Source organism: Acinonyx jubatus, chromosome E2, assembly GCF_027475565.1.
Source record: "Acinonyx jubatus isolate Ajub_Pintada_27869175 chromosome E2, VMU_Ajub_asm_v1.0, whole genome shotgun sequence".
Taxonomy (NCBI): domain Eukaryota; kingdom Metazoa; phylum Chordata; class Mammalia; order Carnivora; family Felidae; genus Acinonyx; species Acinonyx jubatus.
This window is the reverse complement of record NC_069396.1, coordinates 46,038,742-46,056,411: the sequence shown is the minus strand read 5'-3', so window position 1 is coordinate 46,056,411 and position 17,670 is coordinate 46,038,742. Positions and strand designations below refer to the sequence as shown.

Genomic DNA, 17,670 nt, shown 5'->3' with positions numbered 1-17,670 from the left:
AGCCACCCCCACCCCCACCCCCACTGGCTCTGCCCAGCCCCCCTCTCCCAGTCCCGGCTGCAAGGGCCCCTCCCTGCCGGGAGCCCAGGTGCCCCCGGGGTTTCCTGCTTACCTTGTCCCCTGCCAGGACCTTGAAGGAGGCAATGACTTGGTCGGCCGTGTCTGTGTCGGTGGTCTCCCTTGACATGAAGTCAATGAAGGCTTGGAAGGTCACGAGGCCGCTGTGGTTGGGGTCCACCACACTCATGATGCGGTTGAACTCAGCGTCGCCCTGCAAGGGGGAGTGGGGTGGGGGACAGGCTGCATTGGAGCGGGGCAGGGCCCGGCCTAGTGGAACGGAGCCAGGAGAGCAGGGCCACCTGCCGTCAGCCCGTGCCATCAGCCCGCCTCCACGGGTTCTGGCTCCCCAGGCCAAGGGCCCACTCGCCCAGACTGGGGATATGCTCCCTCTGTCCTCCCCACCCACGTTTTTGGGAAGTGGGAGTTGGGGAATGGATCAAACAAGTCTACTGCTCCTCAGCCCGAGGCTCACGACTTAGCTCTGGAGGGTAGGGAAGAAAGAAAGAAAGAGAGAGAAAGAAAAAGGGGAGAGAGCCAGAGGCCTGACCTCCTCTCTCCGGAGACTTCCAGAAAAGGAGGTGGGCAGCTCAGGGAGTCATCGGAGAGACCCCAGCCCAGCAGAGGCAGCAGAGGAGGAGGCGGTGAGGCCGCGCTGCTCTGGTGGGGGAGTGTCCCCGAGGACACGGAAACTCTGGAGGCGGTGAGGAGGAGGGGGGAGGCTGCGCAGAGAAGAGGGGGCAGAGGAGTGGGGGAGGAGAGGCACAGCAGCGAGGGGGAGGCAGAGGCTGCATACCAGGCTGTATCCTGTGGAGATAAGCAGAGCCCTGAAGTCATCGGAGTCCATGCTGCCTGTCTGCTTCTGCTCGAGGACGCAGGGACAGCAGAGGAGGCCAGGCCCAGAGTAGGCAAGAGGGGCCGCCCCATGTGCACAGCAGGGAAACAGGACAGTGGTGGGAGCCGGGGAGACAGAGGTGGCCCCGAGAGACCAGGTAAGGGGGAAGGTGTCCAGAGAGACACAGGGCAGGGAGGAGGCAAGAGAGCCGGTGAAATGGCACACACACGGCAAGGGGTGGAGTGGCGAGAGGGAGGGGGGAGACAGAGAGAAGGAGAGAGAGAGAGAAGAGCAGTTAATGCCACAGTCCGCTGGGGCCCAGGGGGGCGCGTACCTGCCGGTCATTTTCCACGTCGTAGCCCAGGCTGATGAGGCAGGCCTTGAACTCCTCCGGCCCCAGCGCCCCGCCGTGGTCCTGCCGGGCGTCCAAAGGCGGGTGTGTGCAAGGGGCGGTGTGGAGACCAGGCCGGCACGGAGACGCGGGGAGAGGGGCCAGGGTCACATGCAGAGGGCGGGGGGAGGGGAACACATCGGGGGGGAAACACAGAGTTAGAGGTGACATGGACAAGGTGATGGCCAGGGACGGTGGAGCGGGGGGAGGGCGGTCAGAGGCCTCTGCCCAAGGCCTCGGCCAGAGCAGGGGTGGGAGCTGAGTGGTACAGAACTGAGCACTGAGTCCTGGGGCTCCTGGGCGGGGGGAACAGGGCGCTCTCCTGGCCTCTGGGATTTGGGGTGGGAGAAAAAGATTACACTCCATCCTGCTTGGGACACCAGGTCCCCGCCAGACAGTGCAGAGCTGAGCGTGCACCTCGTGATGCGCGGGGCCCAGCAGGGCGGGTGGGGAATGCAGCCAACTCAGGCGCTCAGGGCCTTCCTGGCGGGCCTGCCAGACCAGACCTGAATTTTCAGAATGCTCTGTGTGTGCGGGGGCCAGGTGCACGGTCAGGTGTCAGATCTCGGGTGTGCCGGGACCGAGTCCATCCCAGGGTCTCATGGGCAGATTGGCGAGGACGCACGGCCCCGGGGCCAGGACTTGGGACCCCCCCCTTCCTCATCCTGCGGAACCCTACCTAGGCTGTGGGTCAAGGTGACGCACCCCTGCACCCCCTCTGCCGGCCAGGGCCCTGCCAGCCCGCTGAGTGGTGACTGGTACTCAGCACTGTGAGGTGAACGGACAGATGCAGAGACGGTGGGGGCAGGATGGGACGACGACAGCAGGGAGGGAAGACGCCAGGGGCAGAGGAAACCGCTCACCTTGTCGAAGTGGTTGAAGGACGCCCGGAACTCCTGCATCTGCTCCTGGCTGATGCCCTTGGCATCGCGGGTGAGGATCTGGTTCTCCACCTCGTTGATGGTGCGGGCGATGGTGGTGAGCAGCTGCTCCCAGCCCACGCGGATGTGCTGGGGGTGGGGCGAGGGGATGACCACGGCTCAGGCCGGGGCGGCCTCCAAGTCTACCGCAGCCAGCCGCGGCCGCCAGGGGCTTGGAACCCGGCCCTCCTCACACAGGGCGTGCGGCCCGGAGGTGGGCTGGCCCTGGCTCTCCCAAACGCCCCCAGCCCCAGGCTCTCCTGCGCACCGCGTGTGCACATGGGGAGACCGGCCCGGCACCGCCCCGTGCCCCTGCCAAGCGCTCGGGTCCTCCTGTGACGGAAGCAGTGAGGGCCAGGGCCCGGCACCTGTGCGGCACCCACGTGGAAGCCGCAGAGGTATGGTGGGCAGCGTTTAACCAGCTTTCTGGGGAAACACTGGGTTTCTCTGATCTGTGCATTTTAATGGTAAAGTGTCACTGTGGACAAGCTCAGGCTACCAAGAGGCTGACGCTTCAACCTGGGCACGGCAAGCGGGTGCACGCGCCGACTGGATAGAACAAAACTGCTGAGCTCACAGTGGGGCAGGTGCTCCCCTCCCGGCTCTTCCAGGGGGCGTCCTGAGGCCGTGTTGTCATGGTGACGGAAGAATTGTGGGAAACTGATTTTTTAAAAATGTGTACACACTTGATCTAGTGTTTTCGGTCAGAGAAAAAGGAAAGAGAAAAAGTGGCAGACGTCTTTTCTACTGAGCAAAACCGTCTGGAATAAAGGCCTGGGCCGCGCGGCCGGCGGGCCTACCTCCATGGTGTAGTTGGTGTGCTTGTTGTCGAAGATGAGCGCCTCCTGGATGAGCTGGTGCTGTTGCTCGAGCAGGTCCAGATTCGGCTTGTAGTCCACGATGCTGCGCTCGTAGCGCTTCAGGTGGTTCAGCTGGTCCTCCAGGGTCCCGTTCATCTCAATGGAGATGCGCCCGATCTCCTGCATGGGATGGGGTGCTGCTGAGTCAGGGAGGCTACCGGATGCTCGGCCACGACCGGCCACGGGGGCGGTTTCTGGGCCAAGGCTCACCATGCCCAACCTCCGCACTCCCTCGACTCCCTGTGAGGCCCAAAGATGGCAACTGTTCACAGTGAGAGGCAGGGGCAGGATCTGGACCCGGGCCCGGCCGGCTTCAGAATCTGTGCTTCTGAGCACGAGCACCTGAAGCGTGAGTTCCCACGGTGGCCACGCAGCCCCCTCCCAGCATGGTGCCTGGCGTGCGGTGAGCACTCGGAAGGCACACCAGGCACACCCAGAGCTGCCGTCAGCATCATTACAGGCTCCCTGGGCCGGGACCCAAGGGTCACGGGTGAGCCCGCCATAGAGGTCTGTGCTCGGACCGCCCAGCCCGAGACACCAGTGCTCGTAACGGGGCCACCACGGAGCAGTGCCCTAAGCATCTGCTGAGGCAGTGCCAGGGCTGTTTCCACCCCCTTTCGGAGATGAGAACACCAAGGAAAAGTTACATTGTACCTGACCTCCTGGTCAGCAGGCAGGGCAGGGCCGAGGCTCAAACCCTCCCCCACCTGCCTCCTCCACCAAGATTCCCTCTGGCTGGTGCTGCCACTTCCAGCAACGAAATCACTGACTCTCCCAATCCTGAGGCTGCTGTCGCTCCCGGAGCGGGAGCCCCGGCTCCTCACCTCCATCTTGGTCTGGATCCAGGGCCCCACGACGTTGGCCTGGCTGGCGAACTGGCGGCGGAGGTGCTCGTTGGACTGCTGCTTGCTCTGCTCCTCTAGGAGGGCGTGGTCCCGCTTGGGCACCAGCTGTTGCACCTGGGGGAGGGTGGGGGGGTGTGAGCACCAGCAGTCGGCAGGGGGCGGGGGCGGGGGCGGGGCCCTCACCCGGCCAGCCCTGCCCTGGTCCCACCAGCGAGCCTGCCCACCTTCTCCCACTTGGAGTTGATGATCTGCGGGGTGACGGTGGTATAGGGGTTACTGCCCGACAGTTTGATGTGGTTGCTCTCGGCGATCCTCTGGGCCTCCTTGTGGATGGCCAGGATGGCCTCCCGCTCCCTGTCGGCATCTGGCAGTGTCGACTTGAACTGGTCGTGGGCGGAGATCAGGCCCTGGAAGGAGAAGGAGGAGTGAGGGGCAGCCCGGGCCCTTGGAAGTCCCACAAGAAGCGCGGGTGGGAGCGGACCTCGATCTCCTCGATGGTGTGGACGATGAACATGTCCTGCAGGTCCTCCATGGCACTCTCCATCCAGTTGTTGAAGGGGGCTGCCCGCTTGGCATACTCCAGATGCAGCTGGTCAATGGTCTCCAGCTGCTTCTCTGTTTTCTGGTATACGGGGCAGGGAAGAGACAGAGGTGAGTGGGTGGATGGTGGTCGAGGGCCCCAAAGGGTCAGAGAATATTCCCTCAGGGAGCATCAGGGGAAGCTCAAGAGTCCAGGCATCGCCCACACCCTCCCCCAGTCCTGAGAGTCTCGGGGCACAGGGCTCCACGGGGGACGTCGCCCCTCCTCACCTCCAGGGCTTCCCTGCGGCTGTGGGTCAGAGAGCCAAGGGCGTCCCACTGGTCGCAGATCTTCTGGCACCGGGTGTTGACATTGTGGGAGTCATAGTAGTCCAACTCACTGCGGGGGTGGGGGTGGGGGGTGGGGGGGAGAGCATGGGCGATGACACCCAGCAGGGGGCAGTCAAGGCTGTGCTGGGTCCTGCCCTCCCCCTGGCGCCGGGGGACACGAACATTTAAGGTGATCAGTCTTCAATGACCCCGCTAGCCCATGACCCTCCCCAGGCAGGAGGAATATAGGAGGGGGTAACAGAGGGGCAGCAGGGGTGGGGGTGGAGGGCTCACTACACACTAATGCAGAGGCCCCCAAAGTGTGGCCCTCAACGAAGCTTGTATCTAATTGCTTTGTTTGCTTACAAAAGTCTAGCAGAGCACGCTGGTTAAAGGATGGGTGCCAAATTCCCTCGGTTTGAATCCCGGCTCTTTGATTTTCTACTTGTGTGACCCCGAATGCATGAATTCCCTATTCTGGATACCTCAGTTTTCCCATCTGTGAAACAGGCGTGGGGATACCGTGGAGATCCAGTTATCTAGTGCACATGAAGTGCTGAGAGCAGTCCCTGGTACCCAGTAGGTAAATGTAGCAACAGCGATGTTAAAAGGGTTTATTCATTAAAAAAAATCTTTTTGGTTATTTATTTTGAGAGAGAGAGAAAGACCTGGGGAGGGACAGAGAGAGAGAAATCCCAAGCAGGCTCTGTACTGTCGGTGCTGCTGAAATCCCAAGCTGAAACCAAGAGTCAGATGCTTAACCAACTGAACCACCCAGGCTCCCCTAAAGCGGTTTATTTTAATGGGCACTAAGAAAAAATGGATAATGAGCCTGCAATGTCATTCTAAGCAACTAGCAACATACCTAAGAAAAACGTGGACTGTCACAATAGTCCTTGGCCCCTCAGCCACCAGCATGGCCTCCTGCCCCTCCCATCAGTTTCTGGGCTCCAGAACCGGATCCTCTTAGTGGGAGGTTCCCAGGGAGTCGGGGTACAGGCAAAACCTTGGGGGCTTGATGAGGGGTGGGCAGCAGGGAACGACTTTGGGAGGGACAGGACATGGGATGGGGCTGGGGACCATCTGGTGACTCTGACAGGCAGATGGGACACAGGGGCCAGAAGGGGCTAGGAGGGGCAACAAGGCTGTGCTCCACAGAGGGGTAGGCAGCCTGAGCTCTGGTCCTGGCTCAGCTACTCCCCAGCAGTGTGACCTTGGGCAAGTCTCTTGGCCTCTCTGCGCCTCAGTTCCCCTTCCATAACATGGGGCTGCTGAGGGATTACACGAGCTGGTGCGTGTAGAGCGCCGAGTGCTCTGAGTTTTTGTTGCTGTTATTAACCAATGCTCAGCCAGGCTGTCTGTCCAGGCTCACCCTGGCCAGCACTTGGCTCTCTGACTCATCTTCGGGGGGGAACAGACAGCACCCCAAACAGTCCAGGGCCACCACGGTCCAGAAAAGCTGTCTCAGTGACCACCTGCTCCCTGGCTCTGGGTAACAGGTCCCACACAGCGTTCTCGGTGCCCATGGACTTACTCCAAGACTGTTTCCCACCAGCTTCTAGGAGCTCGCCTGTCAGTGGTGGAACACGCCCACCTCCTGTGACCCCTATGAGCATCTCACATGTGACCTCACTCTCCTCGACCTGGGCGTGCCAGGGACAGAGGCTCAACACTAGAAGAGGCTGCAAGACCCCTAGAGGTGCCCCTAATAGTGACCAATAGAGACTGTGTCTTCCCAGTACGGTGAAGGCCTCACGAGTGAGCAAATGGGGAACCCTCAAAGCAACTGGGCAGTGCTGAGGGCGCGAGTCAGGGAGGAAACAGGCCCTGCCTGGCGAGGGGCTCCACCAGGCACCACTGCTGGCCTCATAGGAGCAAGCAGAACTTTAGGGATGACCGGCAGGGTGGGGGTGTCTGCGGAAAGGGCAGCTCCAGCCAAGCCTCCTATTTTTGAGCAGACGGCTATTTTGGGAGCCTTGCTGCCCCTCCAGGGCCTGCAGATTTTCCATGAAGTAATGGCCTCGGCCTCCCGCTCCCTGGGCCGTCCCTGCCGTTGGCCGCTGTGCTGGTGGAATAAGGCTCCATTCACCGGCTCTGGAGGTTCAGTGTACTAATTGTGTGCACAAGTTTATCTGACTGGGGCGGGGAACGGAGGGCAAAGAACCCGGCTGCCTGGAAGCTCGCACAATAAGTGTATTCTGAGCAAGAGAGGAAAGGGGCCGGGCAGAACAATGGGCTCTCTGTGCAGACCAGTCCCCTTAGGGAGGAGCCGGTGGCAACAGCAGGGGCTAGGCCGCCCACCACATCAGGGGGTGGGGGTGGGGGTCCTGGTTGGTGTGGCAGGCAAAAGGTAGAGTCTCAGGGACTACTACAGCCTAAGCAATCAGGAAAGGGCTCAGAGACCTTCTGCCTGAGAATACAGGTCCCACTATCCTCATCTGGGGTTAAGACAAGGTGGGCATCATCCCTTAAGGCCCTTCCCTGACATCTGAAATGAGACGGTGGGGGTGGAGAGGGCTGGACCTCGGGACGTTGCCCCCACAGTGGGGCAGGGACACGACAGGCCACACATACTTGAGCTCTTGGGCAATTGCTGCGATCTGCTCCACGCGGTCCTGGTGTGCGGCCAGGTCGCTCTCGAAGGCCTCGTGCTTTCGGATGAGGGCTTTGATGTCTGACAGGGTGGCCGTCTCGTAGTCCCGATGCTTCAGCATGGCCTCCTTTCCTGGGGTGGGGCAGACAGCAGGAGGTGTTCGGACAACAGGGCAGTGGGAGTCCAGAGGGTCGTCTGACCACAGGGAAGGAAACGGGGTACGGACCTTACATCCTGCCTCACTGGGGATGGTGCTGTGAAGGCTAGAAACTTCCAGAACCTTTCTCCTTGCCTTTTCAAGGGATCTCTAAGCCCAAGTATATCCTGGACGGAGCTAGGAGACACTGTGGGGCCAGTGGGTCTGAGACAGATATCCCAATCCAACCTGCGTGCTCCGAACTTAGGGCCCTTTATTGGTGGACCAGAACTGGTCAGTTCTCCCACGGCTCCCACGGCTGCCATCTGTGGAGGGCCGACATCTGGAGAGGCGGCAGGGGGTGCAGCCCAGGCCTCAGCAGAGCGACGGAAGGGCAAGTGTGAGAGTGTCAGAGTTCTCCAGGGGCCCCACCCCTTGTGCCTGCCCCCTGGCACTTAGAGGCCAGGCTCCCTCGGGGTGGGGTCCTATCACACACCTACGTGTCCTACGCCATCCCACCGGCCTTCTGTGTGCAGTGAGGTGGGGCCCATTGTCAGGCCCTTTGAAGGAAGAGAGGAACACTGTTATTAGTCCTGGAGCCTGGCTAATTACATACCCCAGGACAGAAGCTCAAGTAAGTAAGCCCTGCAAGCGCGGTGCGGTGCGGTATCGCAGACGTGGGGGGAGCGGAATGCCAGCCTGGGAAGGTGACTGGGACCCCCGGCTCCTCAAGGTGTTCTGCTTCAGGCAAGCCACCTCGGGGTACCCCTGGAGTGGCAGCTCAGAGACCCTGCTCCTCACTCAGCTTGGCACCAGAGCGGCAATGCAGAGCGGAGGGACGGCACGTGGCCTTTCCCCACCTGTCCCCTCATCTGTAAAATGGGGCCGACGGCGGTGTCCAGTCTCAAGTCTCAGTGAGGTGACGTTTGGGAAGGGCGGGCGCCGAACCAGCACCATCGCATCTCCTCCACCCCGAGGACAGGGCCTGGCGCTGGGGCAGGAGGCTTAGCCACAAAGGCAAGCTTGCAATTCCCTTCCCCAAACTGCTGTCTCCCAAGGGTGGGAACCACAAATAGTAGGTTACCGCTTCTCTGCCTCAGCAGAGTTTCTGCAACAGAGCTGGCAAGGGGTGCACGGGCGGGGCAGGGGGGGGATCCGGGAGGAATGGCCCGGGGCCATGGATGCCTTGGATTCAGGCCAAGGGGAAGCCACAGTAGGGACCCAGGGGCTCATTTTTATCTTTTCCCCCAGAGAATCCAAAACCCTCTGCAAAGCATCCACCTGGACCCTTGCCCCGGCAGGCTGTGGCGGGTGGTGAGGGAGGCACAGAATGATGGTGGCTCAACCCGCTCTCTGGGCCCACCCCCCGGGGAAAGAAGGCCACTACCGCTGGATCCCAGGAGTACAGAGGGGCCAGGAGGTCAGTCTGTCCTCCCGTGTTGCACAATCGAGTGGTTCAGGGGACAGAAGCTTCAGGTCTTGGGAACGAGAGTGGGCAAGCCCGCCTGGGGGCTTCAGGCTGACGCGAGGCGGAAGGCCAGATGCCAAAGCGCCTGCAGGGAGGCAGGGGTGCGACAGGGGCGTGTGGAGGCCGCTGAACCAGTTGGGCCCTGGCTAGGGGCTGAGCCAACTTCTCCTTTGAGTGAAGGCCAGTCCCAGTCGTTCCCAGGAAAGGAACTCTGGCGGGCCATTACACCCACACCCCTCGGCCTCAGGAAACCATCTTCCCAGAGCCTCCTGCGGCTCCAGGTGAGGGATTGAAGAGCTGATAACATGGGCCAAGGGAGGTCCATGGGGAAGCCACCTAGCGCTGGTGGGAAGACAATGGAGATGCAGGACATGGGTAATGACAGGAGGAGAAAGCGGAGTCCAGCTGGGGAACACGGATGCTGTAAAACCCACTTGTGTGCGCAAGGGCCCCCTGACTAAAGAAATGCCAGGGTCGGCTGGCTCGTCAGTTCCCTGGGCAGGGACCTCGCCCACCTGGGAAGCTGCTGTGCTCAAGGAAGAGGCGAATGAATGAATAAATGAGGGGATGAACCAAATGACAACACCCCCCTCATCGTGGACGCCGCCTCTGCAAGGCAGGAGGCGCCTGCATCCCTGGCCCGAGCTGGCTCTTCGTCGCCTCCTCCGCATTCTTTCCCCAGCAGAGGCTGGATTAGGGTATTGCTCTGGATCTGGCCGCTGCTGCTGGAAAACGGAGGCCTGCACTGGTGTGAGGAGGGCATCAGTTGAACTGCAGCCAGGGACACGGGGGACGTAGGCCCAGGTCTACGGATCCCGCAGAGTTGCATGCTCGAAGGCCGGCGGGGGCGGGGTGGGCTCCGAATGGGTGCTTCTAGCAAGATCTCAGCATCTGGCCAGTGCTGGGGCCACCTGCCCCACCGCTGGGTAGATGGGGGCTGGAGGAGCTCCCAGAGGCTCAGTGAGGGTCTCGTGGGGGACGGTGGGGGTGGAAGGATGAAACCTCACACTGAGCAACACAAGAAGTGTGACATCAGCCAGGAAGAGCGGTGGTGGTAGGGCATAGTTGGGAGGGAGGCAGCCAGAGTGGGAGGGCATGAGTCCCGGCTCTTGGCTTTCCCAGGCACTGGCCATTTTCCAAAGGCTTTCAGACCTCTGGGATTCGGGATCTCAACCACGGTGCGGGTCCTGACCGAGGGCTGGGGATGTGATGGGATCCCACACCCGGAGCCGGGGAACAGGCGGCTGCGGGGGAGGAGGAGCTCCCAGGGGAGCACAGGTGGTCAGCAAGCTCCATCTGCAGCTCAGGCAACAGAACTGAGAGGCGGCTCCCTGGCCTTGCCCTTAAGGACCAAGCTCAGGCACACAGGCCCAACCAGCACGGGCTCTTCAGTGTGAAGTCCACAGTCACAAAGGAGTAGGAGAGGGAAGGTGGGCGGAACATCTGAACACAGGTTTCCAGGGATGGGAGAGCCCACTCCCTTGCCCCGGCACGGTCACCATCCTCGGGGAGGACACGGCAGAATGGACAGGGATAGGGTCACTTCTCGATGGAGTCGCATAAAGTTCGGCCGCATTCCTAGATGACAGCCTCCAATCGTCCAGGAAGGGGCCCACCTGGAAGTAATCTCTGAGGCCAGAGCAGGGTGGGCGGCAAGGAGGACCTGGCTCCAAAGTGTTGCTTGCTGCCTGGGGCCGGGTGAACCCAGAAATGGCATTTCTGACAGGCTCATCCCCAAGCAGCAGGAAAAGGGGGCCTGACAAACAGACCCAACAACACAGGAGGCGCTGTGGGTGCACACGCGTGCATGTGCCCGAGGGAGCTGGGGGACCGTACCATCGGTCCAGGCCTCGTGGATGGAGGCCTTCTGCCGGAACTTCTCTGCCAGGTGGTCGAGCCGCTCCAGCCTGCGGATCTCATTCAGCAGCCACTCCTCGTAGCCTTTCTCTGCCTGCTCCAGGTGCTGCCAGCCATTATTGATATCCTATGAGGACACGAGAGGACAGGGCTCACAAAGGGGCCAGGGATGCTGAGGTGAAGGCGGGCAGCGGCAAGGGGCTGGGGTCACCTCTATCCCCTGCTTTGCTGTATCCAGATGCCTAGATGGGCCCCGGCACACGGCAGGTGCGATCCAGTTTTTGCATTAAATGAATAAGTGATAATGAATGAATGCCATGGATGGCGCTACGAGAGTCCGGTGACTGTCCGCTGAATACCATCCCTCTCCTGAAAAGGGGCCTTGAGCACATGGTGGTCTGGAATCATGGCCAACTGGGGGTCCAAAGTGAAATAATGCCACACAAAATAAGGTGTGGGCTTGGGGGTGGGTTTAAAATTCTAAGGAGTGATGGGGGAGGTGGACCGCGGTGAAGGGTCAAGCGGGCCCCCTACCACACCCCTGCACCCCATAGGCTGTGCCTGTTAGTTAAGAAAGCCAGCGCTGGCCCCGCGATAAGCCTGGGGTGGTATAGAGCCGCCCCTCTGCAGTTCTGCAGGCCACAGGCTGGCCTGGGAGTTGGGCTGTGCCTCCCGGGCCCCGTCCCCCCCCCCCTCCCCCCCCCGGCGCTCACCGAGACCATCCTGCCCTCGGAGGGCATGAAGGCAGGCCGGTTGCTGAGGCGCAGCTTGGTCTGCAGTGTGTTGAAGTTGATCTCCAGCTGGCATTTCTCCTGCACCTTGGGCGGCTTGTGGACGCGCCGGTAGTCCCGGAAGTCCTCCAGCTTCTGCTGCATCTCCTGCATGGTCTTCTGCGGCACGCGGTCCTCCAGCCAGGGGATGGTGCGTCGGATCCACTCCAGGAGCTGTGGGCCCGCGACAAGCCTCAGGGTGCCGGGAAGGGCCTCGCCCCGCGCACGGGTGCAAGGGATATGGGTCTTCAGGGGCCCCGTCTAGGGGATCACCCCTGCTCCCCAGCCTGGCTTCCCCATGATCCCCACTGGGATCCTACGGCCGGGAAGTACGGGGATGCACGCCCCCTGTGAGCCGCCGTGCTGTTCTCTGCTTACTTCCTGTTCATGCCGTTGTTCCCGGTCTTCCTTCTTCTCGGATCTAAGGGGGCCTCAACTCCAGCATCCCTCCCATCACCTCCCACCACATGACCTCACTAGCGCCATTTCAGTGAGCTCAGCATCGTCTGAGAGAGACGTCTCACTGCCTCCTCGTTCGTGGGCCGTAAGCGCATCAAGGGAAGAGCCCACCGCATGCCAGGCTTCCTCTAAGGAGGCCAAGGCACCATGCATGGACTTTCAATTTGAAAGCAAAATTGAAAAAAAAAAAAAAAAAAAAAAAAAAGTGACGTGTGTTTTGATGAGCCGCTTGTATCTGAGCTTGGGTTCTTACAGAGGTACTCAAGGAGAGTTCTTGAACACCCCCACCAGACACGGTGACAGGACTGGGGCTTGTCGTGGCGGGCCGGGTATAAACAAGCAAACAAACCGGGCATTCTAGAAGAGTAAAACCAGCTATTGTCTACCGTAGATACACTTAAAAGAAGTGGTTCCCAAATGCCAAGTTCTGGCAAAAAGAAAAAAGGAAGGAAAAAGGTATCTATGTGTCTTTATATCTTGATGCAAGGAGCCAAATGCCCTTTCTTAGGAAGGGATGGGATCCCAAGATATAACCTTTTAACTTTTTCTTGGTGATAGAAAGGATGGTGGTAACAAATGGTAGCTTTTTCTTTCTTTTTTTTTTTTTTTTAAGTAATCTGTATACCCAACGTGGAGCTCGAATCACAACCCCAAGATCAAGAGTTGCACACTCCACCAAGTGAGCCAATCAGGCACCTTGGTTAGCCTTTTCTTTTAAAAATATCCTTAACTTGGCAAAACAAAAAGCTGGTCACTATAGTTTGGCTGTCAAATACTTTTCCAAATATTCCTGATCCATGAAACTTCAAAGTCCGGGAACCACTAGTCTGGAAGAGCAGTCAAACCATGGCTCTTGGGGAGCTTCAATGTTTTTGTTTTTTTAATATGGAAATTTTCAACACACAGGAGGGAATCCAGAAGACAATTACTAAACACCCACATTCCCAGCTGACTTTCTGGGTTCAGGCTCTGGAGTGGGACTGCCTGGGTTCAAACCCCGGCTCTCTACTGCACCAGCCGCATGCCTGGTGCTTGAGCCTCTCTGGGTCTGTTTCTCCGCTTGGAGAAGGGGGTAACAGGAGTTCCCTCCTCCCAGGGCGGTTGTGGAGAGCACAGGGCCCGCCACGACAAGCCCCAGTCCTGTCACCGTGTCTGGTGGGGGTGTTCAAGAACTCTCCTTGAGTACCTCTGTAAGAACCCAAGCTCAAGACGGAGGGAGCCAGGGAGCAAGGTGACACGCCAGCCTGACCCTTAAGGCCTTGTGAAACTAGCCTGGAAGGTCACATACCGGCTTCATCTAGAAAGTGTCACTGCCATACCTGCTCGCCCCTCTGCAAGCTTCACATGACCTGCGGCCAAGGGTAACGAGAGGTGACCCAATCCTCCTGCTCTAGTGGGGCCACCAGGGGCGGGATGAGTGGCACTTACGTCGCTGGCCAGCCTCTCATAATCTTCCATGAGGTGCTCATTCTCCTGGTTCACGGCCAGCACCTTGCAGATCCGGTTGGCAGCAGTCTCCGCCTGGGGCAGAGGAAGACCACAGTCAGGGCCGCCTGAGGGCTGGTGACCCTCCCTCCTGAAGGGCTCATCCCCTGGAAGCTGGCTCATCCACAGCCCACACAGCACTCCCCAAGGAAGGAAGGAGAGAAGCACAGCTCCAGCAAGACAGCACCCTGAGCAGCCATGTCCTGAAGGGCTCCGCCGGAGTCCCCATACCCTACTGCTAAGGCACCACCCCCTCCCCGGATAGCTGGGCCCCTCAGCCTGGACCCCGGAGGTGCTGAGGGCCGGAAAGCCCTCCCACTATGGGGAAGTGGATAAACAGGTCCTCAGGGAGGAAGGCTGGGTAAGGCTTGTGTGTCGGAGGGGACCTTAGCTAGGCCTGGCCCTGGAGTCTCGCCCTGGGTGGGAAGGTCCATGGCAGAAAGGCCAAGCACTGGAGAGCTGCGTGGTGCCCTCCAGAGAAGTCCGTGGTCAGTGCACAGGTCAAAGCACACGTGTCCCTTTCCTAATTCCCCCCTCGGAGGTGGGTGTTGATGGCTCATTGGGCAGAAGTCACAATCCTGGGGGCAGAAGGGAGCCACGCTCCAGAGAGCAGGGAGTGGTGGAGACTGACCAGTCTCTGCTCAGAACTACAGGACAACGTCCTCCCTCGTCCTGCTTTGGGCGGAGGGGGGAGGGAATGCGAGGAGTGGAGAAGAAGGAGAGCAAGGGGGGCACCACACGGGGAGAGGAGAGACCAGGTACCTTTCAAGAAGCACAGAAAGGGTCCAAGAGGAGAAGTTGAAACGGCAACAGAACAGGAACAGAAATAGTGAGGAGGGTCTACAGAGTGGCGGGGAAGGAAAACAGAGAGGCTTGGGGATGGCTCCAGACCCGCGAGCGGCAGGCACCGACGCCCAGCCTCTCCCATCCACACACTGCTTCTGGGACCGGCGGGGAGGTGAGTGGGGCCAGCGGAGATTGGTGTGTGTGCACACGGGCACACACCGTGAGTCACGCCGCAGGACACACAGCAGCAGCCCCAGGCAGTGCTCCTCAGAGATGAGATGCACAGGGGCCTCGGCCAATAAACATCCAGCCCCGGTGAGTGCAGGAAGCAGAGCTGAGGTCACAGCTTGTGGGGGGAATCCCAGAGGTCAGTCCCTGACCGCTGGCTCGGAGACACAACGGGCACCCCATGTTCAGACCCACCGTGCCGGGCAGACCCACGAAGGCAGGAGCTGCTAGTCAGCGGTGCTCTGCTTCAGAGATGAATTCCCGGCACCCAGCTCAGGGCTTGGTATGTTTTAGGTACTCAGAGTTGATGAATGAGTGAGTGAACAAAGGAATAAGGAGTAAATGCTTAGTGACTAGAAATAAACTATCAGGAGGGAACAGTCATGCTTGGTGCCAGGCCTGGGGTTCACCTTGTATTTATAAAACAAAACAAATGCCAGAGAGCACTCTTTTAAGAGACAGGATGGAGTCCCCGAGGACAAGAAGCAATAATAAAAGCATCACAAGGCTGTCTTGAGACGTAAACACAGGCCGGAGGAAGCCAGACTCGGCGCTGGAGAAGCCTGGAGGCGGCACGTCCCTTGGTGAATGGGCAGCTCCCAACAGCTTCTCGCATAAGAGGGGCCCAGCTGCCTCAAAAACGCCCCATGCTCTGGCCTGAGCTTTCCTGCCAGTATCCACTCCCACAAATCCCTCAAGGCTGCCCAGCCCCAACCACAGCGGAGCTCGGCTCTGAGCACAGGAGGGCGGTCCGGGCAGAAGGGGGGGATGCGGTGGGCCGAGGCTGGCTTGGGCCTGCAGAGCGGCGAGTCCAGTGGCAAACGTGCCGTCAGTCAGGGTCTGAGTCCTGGAATCTTCCGTGGCTGCCCGCCCCCACCCCCCTCCTCTGCCCTCCCGCAGAACACGCCAAACAGGAGCTGCAGTCACACGCTGGGTAGGTGGTGAGAAGCTATGAGAAGCTGTTTCTGGCCACGGGGCTGGAAGGACCACGGTGGGCACGGGCGGGCCCTGCAAGGCTGTTCCAGCCACCCAATGATTTACTGAGCACTTACGGGGCTCAGCGCTGTTTTAACTCACCCCGTGCCTACATGCACTCGTTTCACCCTCCTACAGATGGGGAAACTGAGGAAGTGACCCATCCAAGGTCACACTGCCAAGAGGTGGCAGAGCAGGGTCCACAGGCAATAGCAGGTGCAGCCCCTGCCCTGTGACCTCTCTGAACTTCAGTCTCCTCCCCTTTTAAGTGAAGATACTGGCACCCACGCCCCGGGGGTGTGTGCAGGACTGTCCCAGAACCTGTAGGTGCAGAGTCCTTGGAGGACTGCCAGCACGTAGTAACTGTTCAAGAAACAAGAGCTAATTTCTCCTCTTCCCTGCCCATTTCTAATCGGTGACACAAAATCACGTCATTGGGAGGATACTACTGCCCAAGACCAGAGACCAGGAGGCAAGGGGAGGGCACACAGGTGCACAGGCCTCCAAGCAGGCCTCTCTCCCATGGAAGCGGACAGCCACTGCTGGGAACGGACACTTCTGATGCTCCGCTCCTGTCAGCGGGGCCGCCAGGCACAGGGGCCTGGCAAACTGGGTGGGCAGGTACAGGCTGAGAGGAGAGTCTAACCTGCTCATGCCAAGCCTTTCCTGGGGCATTTGGGAGGGAAGGAGCCCCAGTGAGATGCCAGTGCGGTGGGCAAGCGGCTGGGTGTGGATCACGGAGAGGGCAGGGCAACCGAGTGCCTGCACCGCAGCTCTGCTGGGATTCGACCACCCAGAGCCGCTGGGATGCCACCACCCTCCTGGCGGGGGGGGGGGGGGGGGAACGTATTCACGGAGAGAATATCGGTGCCGTGTCTGCACTGGACTGCAGGCTCAATGGTGGAACCAGAGGCCCACAGTCACGAGAACCCGACCCAGGTCAGTCCCCATGCTGGGGCTCCAACCACAAGTGGGTGGTGGGGACATGCGGGGGACAGTGAGGGCAAGTCTGCAGGCACAGCAGCGAGGGGTGCTCCCGCCCCAGCTCACCTTTTGAGCCCCCGAGAAAGCGTGGTAGAAGCAGGACACGTAAGTCATGATGGCTTTCTCATCTGGCCTCAGAGTGCCTACAATATCTGCGCAGAGAGAGAGAGAAAGAGAGAGAGAGAGGCAGGAGAGAGTGAAAGATGCAGGGAGGGCGGCCGGGGCCAGACCCTAGGCTCATGCGGGAGGAATAGCGCTTGCTCTGGACTGGAAGCCAAACCCCGGCTCCGGCTGTGTGGACACGTATCGCTGAGGTTTTGTAGAGGGAAAGAGGGAAGTCTGAACAGGTGGAGTCCTTTTCTAACCAGACCTGGGTTTGTGACACTAGCTACTGGCAAAGGAAGGGGCATCTGGGTAGCTCAATCGGTTAAGCATCCGACTCTTAATTTCGGCTCAGGTCATGATCTTATGGTTCGTGAGTTCGAGCCCCGCCTTAGGCTCTACACACTGACAGTGCAGAGCCTGCTTGGGACTCTCCCTCTCCCTCTCTGCCGCTCCCCCATTTGCTTGTTCTCTTTCTCTCTAGTAAAGAAATGAATTAAAAAAAAAAAAAGGAAGACTGGTTTAGGGCTAGAAGGGTCAAAAGCTAACTGATCTTTCTGGAAACATCAGTAAGATCACGTCTTACATTAACTACCTACTACCCCAGAACAGACCACCAAACGGTCTCCTAGGGCCCTTAGAATGGAACTCCGGATCTCAGACTATGGTGATTCTACACACCATGGCACTGTTATTATCTCCAACCTCATTTTTTCCCTCTCCACTCTTCCCTGAATAAGCCAAGCTCATTTCTGCCTCAGGGCCTTTGCACTTGCTCTACCCTCTGCTTGGAATGCTTTTCCTGCTGATCTTCATCCGGCAGCACCTGCTCATCACTCCAAGTGGCTGCCCACGTCACCCAGCAGAAGCCTCCTGTCAGGGCCCCCAGCTGAAGCAGCCCCACAGATATCTCTATCCCACCATCCTGCCCTACGTGCTCTACTGTGCTTATCACCATGTGAAATGACGTTTTATCTGTGGACATGTCTGTTGTCGGTCATGCCCACTGGAATGTAAACTCCATGAGAGCAGGGATCCTGCCTGACTCAGTCACTACTGTATCCTCAGTG

General features: G+C 59.6%; 1 protein-coding gene across 5 annotated transcripts in view; it reads right to left on the bottom strand.

Annotated features, from left to right (window-relative positions):
* The window catches only part of ACTN4 (actinin alpha 4), a 70,627-nt gene that overhangs the window by 1,427 nt on the left and 51,530 nt on the right, over window positions 1-17,670 (bottom strand). The window contains exons 8-20 of one of the 5 annotated variants that reach the window (XM_027044635.2): window positions 16,565-16,650; window positions 13,469-13,561; window positions 11,525-11,755; window positions 10,791-10,938; window positions 7,332-7,482; window positions 4,719-4,827; window positions 4,390-4,530; window positions 4,133-4,315; window positions 3,888-4,022; window positions 3,004-3,183; window positions 2,147-2,293; window positions 854-919; window positions 113-271 (exon numbers count right to left, since the gene is read on the bottom strand). In XM_027044635.2, coding sequence (XP_026900436.1) covers window positions 113-271; window positions 854-919; window positions 2,147-2,293; window positions 3,004-3,183; window positions 3,888-4,022; window positions 4,133-4,315; window positions 4,390-4,530; window positions 4,719-4,827; window positions 7,332-7,482; window positions 10,791-10,938; window positions 11,525-11,755; window positions 13,469-13,561; window positions 16,565-16,650 — 1,829 coding nt within the window. Of the gene's footprint in view, window positions 1-112; window positions 272-853; window positions 920-1,226; window positions 1,308-2,146; window positions 2,294-3,003; window positions 3,184-3,887; window positions 4,023-4,132; window positions 4,316-4,389; window positions 4,531-4,718; window positions 4,828-7,331; window positions 7,483-10,790; window positions 10,939-11,524; window positions 11,756-13,468; window positions 13,562-16,564; window positions 16,651-17,670 lie in introns of all 5 variants that reach the window. The other 4 variants (XM_027044631.2, XM_053209976.1, XM_027044634.2 and 1 more) reach the window with 4 other exon arrangements.